At 42.1% G+C, this 12568-nt stretch overlaps 1 protein-coding gene across 1 annotated transcript in view; it reads left to right on the forward strand.

Annotated features, from left to right (window-relative positions):
• The window catches only part of LOC141106866 (uncharacterized), a 129453-nt gene that overhangs the window by 33882 nt on the left and 83003 nt on the right, over positions 1–12568 (forward strand). Inside the window, 5 exon segments of the mRNA XM_073597793.1 lie at positions 1341–1490; positions 1609–1755; positions 1882–2023; positions 6503–7651; positions 7654–7884. Coding sequence (XP_073453894.1) covers positions 1341–1490; positions 1609–1755; positions 1882–2023; positions 6503–7651; positions 7654–7884 — 1819 coding nt within the window.

The following is a 12568-nucleotide window of genomic DNA, read 5'->3' on the forward strand; positions in this document are numbered from 1 at the left end:
CTCACTAAAATAGAAATCTGTTGCGCTTCAAAGATGGTAATAAATTGAGAAAAAAGCGTCTGACACTATATTGCTGGTTGCAATGAGACAAAATTTAAGAAAAGGTGCAGCGCTAAAAAAAAATATAAAAACAAATAAAAAAAGTTCATCACAAATAAGATTGGTTGAAGACGATTGAAGTCCTCTAGTTAATCAATCCGGATAAGAACAAATTGGAAAGCCACCACCAGCACCCAATAATACTGACTCTTACCGTCAGTGTGTAGGGTACACACATTAAATGTATAGGTTATGAACCCAGCAATCCTCCTCCACAGATCGATTAACTCCACAGAAGATCAAAAACGTCTTGTTCAATAAGGAAAAAAAGACCTCCAATGCCTCTTCCATAGAATGGGATTCCACTGATAAACTCCAGCATCCACATAAATATAAGAAAGGAGACCACTCCTTGCGCAGGCATCCAGGTGATTCAATTTATTTAAAAATAAAACTATTACACTCACATAATTGAGAAATCTGACAAGCAAGGGGAAACGACCTGCGTTTCCAACCGACAAGATGGCCGCCGGGTCCTGGTCAGCGTCCATGTCACACGTCCTTAGCTCCACCCAACGTTTCGTCATAAACGTGCATCATCAGGGGCGTGGTCAGGGCGTGTGCGAGGCTCTTATTTATAGGGACAGGCCAACTTGAATACCGGAAGTTAGGTGCGTTCCACAGACCGGATGTTGTCTCCATCTCAAAACCCGGAAACCACATAGAACTCCGATACCTATTACAAACAGTTGATAATATATATATGCTACAAAAAATATATTAAAATCGATCACTCAAAAGTGAATAGCAAAAAGGACAGTGTGAATCTTAAATTAAAAAGGATTAGATAAAAGGTAGGACAAACGGACTCGGGAAGCGGCGGCATCTTGTGATGAAAAGCGAGTATTACACCAACGTATAATAATGAACAAATTTTCACAGAAAAATACAGGGCAACTCAGTACAAAAAAAAATCGAGAAAAATTGGTTGTAAGCCAAGGGATAGAACTTGGTATACAGCACAAAAAAATATACAAGAAGAACATTTATATAAAAACTACAAGCATTAGTAATGCTGAAAATGGCAACAACAAAAACTGCAATACCTTACTTAATTTAAGACCCTTGACACCTAATCCTCACTATATAGATCCTGGAAGAGATTTGCAGTGCAAATACCAATGGTTTACAAATTTTTTTAATGGTTTAGAATTGAGCTTTAAATTGTTTAGGAAATAAAATATCTTTCCAAAAAGACCTGTCTGTGGCCTTAAATGTACTCTGTCGTCTTTGGGGTTTAGGGTGAAGAACTGAAAGACATCAAGATTGAGGTTAAAGAGGAAGAAGAGGGAGCATTAATGAGTGTATATCAGAAGTCTATGGAGGAGGGGGGTCCTCTGTATTCCCGGAATTCCATACAGGAAGATCGCAACATCTCCCAACATGATCAGGTAGGTGGGACTGAGTAATAGAACTTGAACGTTATCTTAAACTAGGAGATGACTCTTTGTCAGCTCTTATTTACAGCAACTTTTTCCGCATGTTTTATGATAAATCTTTGGGGTTTAGGGTGAAGAATTGAAAGGCATCAAATCTGAGAATAAGGAAGAAGAAGAAGAAACATTGGTGAGTGGAGATCAGCAGTCTATGGAGAAGGATGGTCCTCTATATTTTTTGGATTCCATACAGAAAGATCACAACTCCACACGTGATCAGGTAGATGGGACTGAGCAGTAGAACTCAAATAATATTTTAAATTGTAAGATTGCATTTGCTCGTGTAATTTCCTATTTGCAGTAACTTTTTCCAGATGTTATCTTTTCCTCTTATTTTGGGTTTAAGGCTGAAAATCGGAAAGACATCAAAGCTGAAATTAAAGAGGAAGAAGAAGAGAGGTTGGTGAGTGGAGATCAGCAGTCTATGGAGGAGGGGGAGATGAATATGAAATGTAAACGGCAGGAATCTTCTCTACATATGGACACAAGTAAGTCATAAACACTAAATGCAAAAAAAAAAAATGTTTTAATTATATTTTCATGATACTTTTAAGAGGTCCATCTGATATTCTCAATATAACGTCATGTTCCCAACAAATGAGGAGGAGATACTGTACACCATATGAAAGGTCCATCTCCATTCCTCAATATAATGTCATGTTCCCGACATATGAGGAGGAGATACTGTACACCATATGAAAGGTCCATCTCCATTCCTCAATATAAACTTCATATTTTCATTTTCTTCTTTTCATTTTTTTTTCATACAATTTAAAATGCATATTTCAGGCCCAACGGTTAGATGAAACCCCCGAACATCTGAAAGCAGGGACCCTGGAGAATAAAATGGGGGCAGCTGCAATTTGTTTTTGATCACACGATATTGGCACAAACCCAAATTTGTAGATTGCAAGTGAATATGGACTTTATAGGCACCCATTCTACAAATAAAGTATTTAAAATCACATTTGTATTAAAAATCTTACAAAATATAAAACCATGGTTATCACAAGTGGAACATACATAATGTTTCTCTTTAACGTATTGCTTCTTACGTGTTGTTTGGAACCCCCAAACCTCTGAAACCAGAGGGGATACACCAAATATAGCGTAGTAAGTGCACTGCAACTTCAGGATTGTCACAACTCGGGACAGCTATATGCAACTCAACAGGATATTAGCACAACTGGCTACTAAATGCATATTTCAGTATAAATACACTGGCAGCACCCATGCCCTGGGCTGGCTAAATTTAGTTTTTGGCTCTGCTGTACCCAGCTGAGGCTTTCCCTAAGCTCGCTGGTTGATTGCTCTTGCCTGCCTCTGGAAGAATCTTCCGGAAATAGAGTAGGAAGGTCAGCCACTGGGTTATGAATAATTTACCTGACCTTAGCCAATTCCTAGGAGGGACGCCCACAAGGTGTGGCTGGACAGAAGATAAATACTTGGGAGTGTCTGATCAGAGTCCATCTCTCTCCTGGGGTATTGCCCCGTGGAGGCAGCCTGTGTGTTATGGAATAGCTGCTACTGTTAGGCCTGAGCAGGTGCTTGGCTAAGGGCTTCCTTGGAGGAACCTGGGCTTAACCTCCTCCCACCCGGCCACTGGATATAAATGGCCGGGTGGGTGTTTCGTCCATCTGAGTGGATGTTCCTGAACGTCAATCAGAAAAAGCGGCATCACGCAACAGGGCAATCCCTATGCGCTCGTGTCCCTGGAACATGCCGCATCTTGGATCGGCAGAAGGGCTCTGTGATTGGCTCTCCTGATCACATGATGGCTGTGCCCAATCACAGCCATCATATAGCCTTGTGTGTAAGGAATGGCCAACCCACCCCATTAGAGCAAAATTACTTTCTAAGGAAGATAGCACATTCCTGAAAGGAGATTGGTGGGCTGGCTTATCCATATAGTTTATTTTACAATGACATTCCTATTAGGGGTGCACCGAATGGAAATTTTGGTACCGAAACCGAAAATGCACTTTGCCGAAAATAATGGTAGTTTTTAAAAAATATTTATATTTTTATATATAATTGTATTATACTCAACTTTTTAATTCATATCATCAATTTAAAATAATATGAATTTATTGTTGGCCATTATTGGCACCTTTAGTTCAAGAAAAGCTCAAGAAAAGTCTGCAGTCTCTGACCATCCTCTTGTATCATGTCCTAATTCTTCAACCATCTCTTGTATAATGTCCACAGTCTCTAACCATCTCTTGTATCATGTCCTCAGTCTCTAACCATCTCTTATATCATGTCCTCAGTCTCTAACCATCTCTTGTATCATGTCCTCAGTCTCTAACCATCTCTTGTATCATGTCCTTAGTCTCTAACCATCTCTTGTATCATGTCCTCAGTCTCTAACCATCTCTTGTATCACGTCCTCAGTCTCTAACCATCTCTTGTATTATGTCTGCAATCTCTTACTTAAACTTAAACACACTGCTAATAGTATTAGCAAAATTACCATTTGGTGCACCTCTAGCAGACATTAAACAGGAGATCGTCAGAGACTGCAGACATGATACAACAGATCAATGCAGCCTCACCAGTGTCTGTTAGATGGAGCCTTGCCAGTGCATGTCAGATGCAGCCTACCAGTGCATGTAGATGCAGCCTGCCTGTGCCCTTGGATGCAGCCTGCCTGTGCCCGTCAGATGCAGTCTCTCACCAGTGCCTGTGGATGCAGCCTCTAACCAGTGCATGTGGATCCAGCCTGCCTGTGCCCATAAGATGCAGCCTCTCACCAGTGCCTGTCAAATGCAGCCTCTCACCAGTGCCTGTCAGATGCAGCCTCTCACCAGTGCCTGTCAGATGCAGCCTCTCACCAGTGCTTGTGCATGCAGCCTCTCACCAGTGCCTGTCAGATGCAGCCTCTCACCAGTGCCTGTCAGATGCAGCCTCTCACCAGTGCCTGTGGATGCAGCCTGCCTGTGCCCATAAGATGCAGCCTCTCACCAGTGCCTGTGGATGCAGCCTCTCACCAGTGCCTGTGGATACAGCCTGCCTGTGCCCGTAAGATGCAGCCTCTCACCAGTGCCTGTGGATACAGCCTACCAGTGCCTGTGGATGCAGCCTGCCTGTGCCCATAAGATGCAGCCTCATCAGTGCCTGTGGATGCAGCCTGCCAGTGCCCGGATCAGAGCGGCGATGTATCACGAAGCTGGATTTGAATTGCCCGGGTCGCAGTAACAATGTCCAGCATCTAATCACACTGATTCAATGTCCCGCCATTGAATCAGTGTGCCGTCTATCACAGAAGGTGGGACATTGTTTACCACAGCTCGGGCAATTCAGCTCCCTGATGCAGGGAGATTGCCGCTCTGTAAGGAGAGGAGGAGGGAGGGGAGGACAGGACTGGGAGGACAGGACCTTGAGCCGCCAGGATGACACCCCGCAATGGGCGGCACCCAGCGACACAGCCACTGATTATCGGCGCAATTATCTGCATTTTTTTCTTCCGGCAATATGCCGAAAACACAATTTTTAGCCGCCGAAATTTCGGTGCATCCCTAATTCCTATAGCATTAAGTCAAGTGCCCATGCTTATATGTCTTATATGGCCCCTTAGCCAGGTTTAGAATTCATTATTAGATAGTGTGACCTAATAATAATAATGAAATATGAAATATGCAATTTCCCTGTCACACCATTACTTTGAGGCTGCTACTGAAGGACCCAATGCTTTTGAAACAAGACTCTACTTAAGAATTTGTCCTCCAATACCCCCATCCCTCTATCTGCCTGTGTTCAAGTGCTGCAACAAATCTTCAAAAAGACACCCCTAGACTGAGCCTGAAATTTGTTAGTGTGCTCTGCAACTGGTACCTGGTTTGGCAGCCTCTAAACAGCTAAGAGAAACTCGTACATTTCCAGAGCCCCTACAGATGAGAGCGCTACACAATAAATTATTTTAATGTACTTAAACAAAATATATTACCCAATTTTTTGTAAAATGTAAAAGATGAGGTTGTGTCGGGCAAATAGATGCTCAACATGTCTACACAAAAAATTGTGTACCTGTGAAACGGCAACACACTTCAGTAAAATTGTCAGTAGACAATGATGTAATCCAAATTCAAGGTTGGAATATATAGCAGTGAAGAAACCTTAAAATCTGCAATCATCCACCAGAAAAAAGCTGTATATGCAGTCTTATGTCCCGTACGCATGATCGGAAATTCCGTCAGCAAAAGTCCGATGTGAGCTTTCGGTCGGAAAATCCGACCGTGTATATGCTCCAACGAGCTTTTGCTGGCGGAATTCCCGCCAGCAAAACATTGAGAGCAGGTTCTCTATTTTTCGGTTGTAAAAAGTTCCCATCGTAAATTCCGATCGTCTGTACCAATTCCGATGTGCAAAATTCCTACGCATGCTCGAAAAAATTGAACTTAATTTTCTCAGGTCGTCGTAGTGTTGTACGTCACCGCGTTCTTGACGGTCGAAAGTTCAGAGAACTTTTGTGTGACTGTGTGTATGCAAGCCAAGCTTGAGCGGAATTACGTCGGAAAAAGCTTGGATGGTTTTTCCGACGGAATTCCGCTCAAGCTTGGCTTGCATACACACGGTCACACAAAATTCCGATCGTGTGTACGGGGCATTACATTAAGAAACCCATTGAACTTCCATAATAGCCAGAAATACAGAACAGTACAGAAATACAGTACAAAGACCACTATGTAAGCCTTTTGTCTAAGTGGCAATTTCAGAGGAAGAGACCAGGCAGGTGTTATCCAGAAAATAAAAAATTACAGTCCATGTTTTTTGAGACTTGATGCACAGTATGTAATATCGATCTATAAAAATGAATGTGTTTTATAGTCACTTCAGATGGAACAGAAGCCCAGCTGTGAAACCGGCGTTTCCATCTACAGTATATCCAATGGGGAGGTATAGCTAAAACTCCAGTTAATTGTAAAATACTGTAATTTTCTACTTTTCTATACATTTCTTTCCAACAGATGGATGTGATGTCAGGAATTCCTTGGAGAGACATCTTCTATTATCTGCTGATTGTAAGTCAGAAGATAATGTCATCACACAGGATCCTTCAGGAGGAAATCCAAATACACAAAATATACATCACAGACCTTCCTGTCCGGAGACATCAATGGATCCCTCTGATCAGGGGGAATCTTCTCATCAATCACATACTATGATTGCAAATATCCATTTAAGATCTCACACTGAAGATCGATCAACAGATCCTTCCAATCCCAGGAATATCCCATCCTTACCCCATGAAGAAGTTAACCAAGGTGAAAATCTATTCTCATGTTCAGAGTGCAGGAAATGTTTCACTCGGAAAGGAGCACTTATGAATCACCAGAGAACTCACACAAATGTGCGTACGTTCCCTTGTTCAGAGTGTGGCAAATGTTTTAAACACCAACGCAACTTTCTTAGACACCAGAAAATTCACACAGGTGAGCGTCCCCATTCATGTGCGGAGTGCGGGAAATCTTTCACTCATAAAGGAGACCTTATTGGACATCAGAGAACTCACACGGGTGAGCGTCCCTATTTGTGTTCAGAGTGCGGGAAATCTTTTCATCAGAAAGTACACCTTGATCTGCACCTAAGAATTCACACAGATGAGCGTCCATATTCATGTTCAGAGTGCGGGAAATCTTTTCATCAGAAAGGAGACCTTGTTGGACACCAGAGAATTCACACGGGTGAGCAACCTTATTCATGTTCAGAGTGCGGGAAATCTTTTACTCTGAAAGGAAACCTTTTGAAACATCAGAGGATTCACACACGTGAGCATCCCAATTCATGTGCAGAGCTTGAGGAATCTTTTACTCAGAAAAGAGAACTTTTTGAACGTAAGGGAATTCACACGGGTGAGCGTCCCTATTCATGTTCAGAGTGCGGAAAATCTTTCACTCAGAAAGGATACCTTAATAAGCACCTGCGAATTCATACGGGTGAGCGTCCCTATTCATGTTCAGAGTGTGGAAAATCTTTCACTCAGAAAGGACACCTTAATAAACACCTTAGAGTACACATGGGTGAGCGTTCGCATTTATGTTTAGCGTGCGGGAAATCTTTCACTCAGAAAGTTGATCTTGATAAACACCTGAGAATTCACACCGGTGAGCGTCCTTTTCATGTTCAGAGTGTGGGAGATCTTTCACCCAGAAAGGATACCTTGATAAGCACTGGAGAAATCACGCGGGTGACCATTCTTGTTCAGAATGCAGGAAATTTTCCACTATGAAAACAAGCCATGTTAGACACAAGATAATTCACACAGGTGAGCATCCTTATTCATGTTCAAAGTGTGGGAAATGTTTTACTAAGAAAGTAGACTTTCTCAGGCACCAGAGGATTCACACAGGCTAATCCTCTTTTCATGTTTAGACTGTGGGAAAAGATATGGTGATGTTTAACTGGTGAATGATTAAGAAGGGAACAGAAGGGGCACCTAGTTGAACATCAGAGAATTCACACAGGTTAGCGTCCTTTTTCATGTACAGAGAGTGCGGGAAATCTTTCAGTCACAAAGGGATCCTTGTTACAAACACAACAGAGGTGGTTCTGGACAGCTCAGTAGATTGCTTTAAGAAAGGCCTGGCTTCTTTCCTAAATGTACATAATATAACTGGATACTAACATTTATAGGTAAAGTTGATCCAGGGAATATCTGATTTCCCCTCGGGAATAAGGAAGGAATTTTTTCTCCTGCTGTAGCAAATTGGATCATGCTTTGCTGGGGTTTTTTCGTCTACCTCTGGATCAAATGTGGGTATTCGGGTTGTGTATATGATATGGTATGAGATTTATTTTCCCCTAGCTTCTTGTCTATTTTGGAGTCTCCAGTTTTGTGGTGTCTGATACAGCTTTTGCCCCCCACCTTGGGGTATCCCCGTTTTACATTTTGCATACTTTAAAATAAAAATACAGCAGATAGTGGTAGCCCCTGGTAATAGTTTACGAGGGTACATAAAGATATAGGCAGGGAACAGTTTTTGTTCCAGGGAACAATTTTAACCCCATGAGACTCCAATTCTCCAGATAGGCCTAAATGGTGTACAGTTCACATCACAGTACATTGGGGCATAGTGAATGTATTTGAGTTTTTAGGGGAGTGGTTTGATAGTTATATACCTATAAGGAATAAATTCTAGTAATATGGTCCTCATCTGAAACATGCTGTAGAAGAAAAAAACTGTTTATGCACTATTAAATTGAGAAACTGAAAGCCAGAAACACAGAGCAGATTCAAAGACCACTATGTAAGCCTTTTGACTAGGACTATTTCATAGGACGAGACCAGGCAGGCGTTATCCAGAAATAAGAATGATGGCGTGCGTTTTCTGAGACAAAAACCTAAAATACAGCACAGATTCAATGCTCTGCATATACTCCTTTTGAATATGCTGCGATTTCAGGGGAGGAGACCAGGCAGGTTATACAGAAAAAAGAACGATAGTGTGCATTTTCGGAGACAAAAGACTGAAATACAGCACAGATTCAATACTCAGTATGTATGCCTTTTGACTAGGCTGCAATTTCAGAGGGAGAGACCAGGCAGGCAATATTATCAAGAAATAATTGGTAGGAAGTGTGTGTCAGGGGCAGGCTCTGATTGGCAGGGGTGCGTTCAAAAGCCAGGCTGTGATTGGTAGAAGGTGTGTGTCAGAGTCAGGCTGTGATTGGGTAGGAGGTGTGTGTCAGAAAAAGGCTGTGATATGGTTAGGGGCTGAACAAACTACCCAATACAAGCATTTTGTGTGTCTGCACAGTGTCCTGCACCTCTGAATGGCCAGCTAAAGGATGAAAACTGACCACACTAACACAGATCATCTTCTTTGCTTTGTGTGGTCAGTTTAGAACAAGGAAAAAAGGTGACTGGCTTAATCAACCAGGTACTTCAGATGGAAGACGTTCTTGAAAATGACAGAGACTATGATTTCTAGAATACCCGTATGTGAACACAAACATAGAAAAATATTTAGGGTAACATACACAATTAACAAATTTGCAGACCATCTATGAACTTGGTGTGAAGACTTTTCTGATTGATTTTGGAGGGAGAACAGGAGCCCAGCTGTGAGATCGACATTTCCACTGACAGGGAGGAGGAGCTAAAACTCCAGTTATTTGTCATCTACTGTGATTTTATATATTATTTTCAACTTCTTTCCAACAGATGGATGTGATGTCAGAAATTTCTCGGAGAGACATTTTCTATTATCTGCTGATTGTAAGTCAGAAGATAATGTCATGGGCCCGCAACTACTAAATTATAATAGTGTCTCACATAGACAACACACTCATCCAAATGACACCCTAAGTACCTAACTGTCGTAATCCAAAGACAAATCTGGCAACACATGCATATTTTTTTGCAGGAGCCTGTAAAGCATTGCACCAGCGATCAGCAGATTACTGGTGCCATGCAGGGCTCCTGCAGACCTGTCGGTGTATAAGCTTGCTCGTATGAAGAAGCCGATACATGCTGACAGGAAGAATGAATGAGCTACCACAGTGCTCAGAGTGCTGTGGTAGTTCATTAAAAACTACAAGCGACAGCTGCAAAGGCTGCCTGACCTTGTAGTTTTCCATTCACAAAATGACGAGAACAGAGAAGAACCCATGCTAGCTGGCACAGCGGGGGAGCAGGAGGTGCAGGGGTCGGTGCATTCATAACGTGTTACACCCCGAATATGGGTGAAGCATGTAACATGTTATGAAAGGTGAACTTACAGTATCCTTTAAGTGTAACAACAGGAGGGTAGCAAAGGTGGGGAAACACTTGACAATTATGACAATACATGGGGCAATAAATGGGAAATTGTAACATTACAAAGGGCAACGAATAGGCAATCATGACAATACAAAGGTCAACAAACTGGCAACCATGAAAATACAAGGACAACCATACCAATATGTGGGCAATAAGAATGACCTGGGGCGTGTTCTGATCCTAGTCCAAGCCCATCTGACTTATCTGGCCAGGAAGCTGTCACCTGTACAGGGGCAATCACAAGGGGCAACTGCAAATTGGGGAATGCCTTGGTCAGTTATGCTTGGCCCAGTACATTCACAGCTTCCTGGTGGGATCACCCAGGTGAGTTCGGAATAGGATCAGAACACTCCTGGTGCTCATTTGTAGCAGGCAACAAAGAAGCAATAGCAAAACATTCTGACAGAAAAAGGATCATCCAATCCAAACAAGGGTTCTCTTTCAATAATTGACCTATTCATAAGTTGCTATTGGCTGTTGAACTTCATTGTTCTTTATTTTATTTACTGAAATAAAAAAAAGTCTAAACCAGGGGTCTCCAAACTTTCTGAACAAAGGGCTAGCTTGCTATCCTTCAGACTTTAGGGGGGCTGGAATGTGGCCAGTGGAAGTAGAAAATGCCCCAGCATCAGTGGGAATAAACAATTCCTCAGGCTTAATGGTCAGTAAGAGTAAAAAAAATTACAAAGAGCAGGTGGTTAGTAGGAGGGGGAATAGTTCTCTATCATTGGTGTCAGTGGAAGAAATGGTGCCCCATTGTTGGTATCAGTAGGAGAAATAGTGACCCAAGGGCTAGATAAAGGCAAGCAAAGGGCCACATCTGGTCCTCAGCACTTAGTTTGGAGACCACTGGTCTAAACAATGGATAATTATTAATAAAGTAAATGTATTTGTTAAAGTTATACAAGATTTGAATTAAAGTTCCATGTTTTTTAATGTTAATTTGTTACTGTACCTTTCTAAAATAAACAAGAAAGCTCTATACCACAATATTCTGGTCTATAGCCCCTTTTATTTTACAAATGACCGTAATCCTTAGATGATTGGAATGTGCTCAGTTTATGGGGAGTCATCCAGTGGTGTTTTATTAGAGCAACGCAGAGTCCAGAAGGTCCAATTCCACACACGTGTCACCTGACATTTTGAGTATACATGAAGCCACTACACATGGAATATTCTAATAATGATCTGATGATTGACAGTGGGACCATGGAGAATGAACGGAGCCACCCTCTAAGAGAAAGTCAAATTACTACAGCAAAACAATGAAATTGGGAGATTTGAGACCTTTTAGAAGGGACCTTTTGGAGATAAGAATACATACTTGTTTTAGATCTGGACACCTGTTATTACTGTCTTGTGTCCCCACCAGGGAGATTCACTCTAATGGTCCTGGTGAACCTTATTACCAAAGCGAAAGTGAAACAGAAAGAATGTTTAACTGTGTAACCAGCAGTGACAACAAATTGAAAGTCCAGTGGAGAAATTATTAGTGTTGCTGATAGCTAAGCATAGTACAGGCATATTTAAAGAAGTATAGAGGGTATAGAGACACAAGACAAATTCAATGACAACACAGGAGAATTGGGCCTTATGTAGGTGGAAGTGACTGAATTAGCAGAGACTACAGAAATCAGTAAAAATGGGAGCCTAATACAATATCATCAGCTAAAATAGCATCAGAAGAACTTACCCACTGCTGTTCAATTTGATGTCCCAGCTATGATAGGAAAGGAAGACACAGCTGGCTCTGGGGTGACAGTATTGCAAGTGTTGCCCACCCTTGAGGGCCAGTGCTCCTGCCTAAGCATGGCGTGTGGGTCCTCCTATGTCTGTGGACCCTCTTCAGTGAAAGCTGTACCCCTCCTGACCATTGCTCACCTGATGTACTGAGAGCCCAGTCCTTGCAGCACAGTGCACTGAGATTAAATTCAGATGTGGATTCCTCGCTGCTCCTCTCCCCAACATATTCTGGCTATCACCGGAATCTTGTGAAATATTAATCTCTCTCACCTAAGGTCTGACCAAGCTGTGTAATCTCCTGAGGTATTCTTTCCCCCTGAAGTCTGAGCAGGCTGCGTGATCACCTGAGGTAATCTCTCCCCCGAGATCTGACCAAGCTGTGTGAATTACCGAGGTAATCTATCCTCTGAGGTACAGGAAGTCCCCGAGTTACAAACACAATAGGGACTGTAGGTTTGTTCGTAAGTCGAAGTTGTTCGTAAGTCGCAACACTGCATTTGCAAGTGTAACTTCCGGTCGGAACACTGCA

This window comes from Aquarana catesbeiana, linkage group LG08 (genome assembly GCF_042186555.1).
Source record: "Aquarana catesbeiana isolate 2022-GZ linkage group LG08, ASM4218655v1, whole genome shotgun sequence".
NCBI lineage: Eukaryota > Metazoa > Chordata > Amphibia > Anura > Ranidae > Aquarana > Aquarana catesbeiana.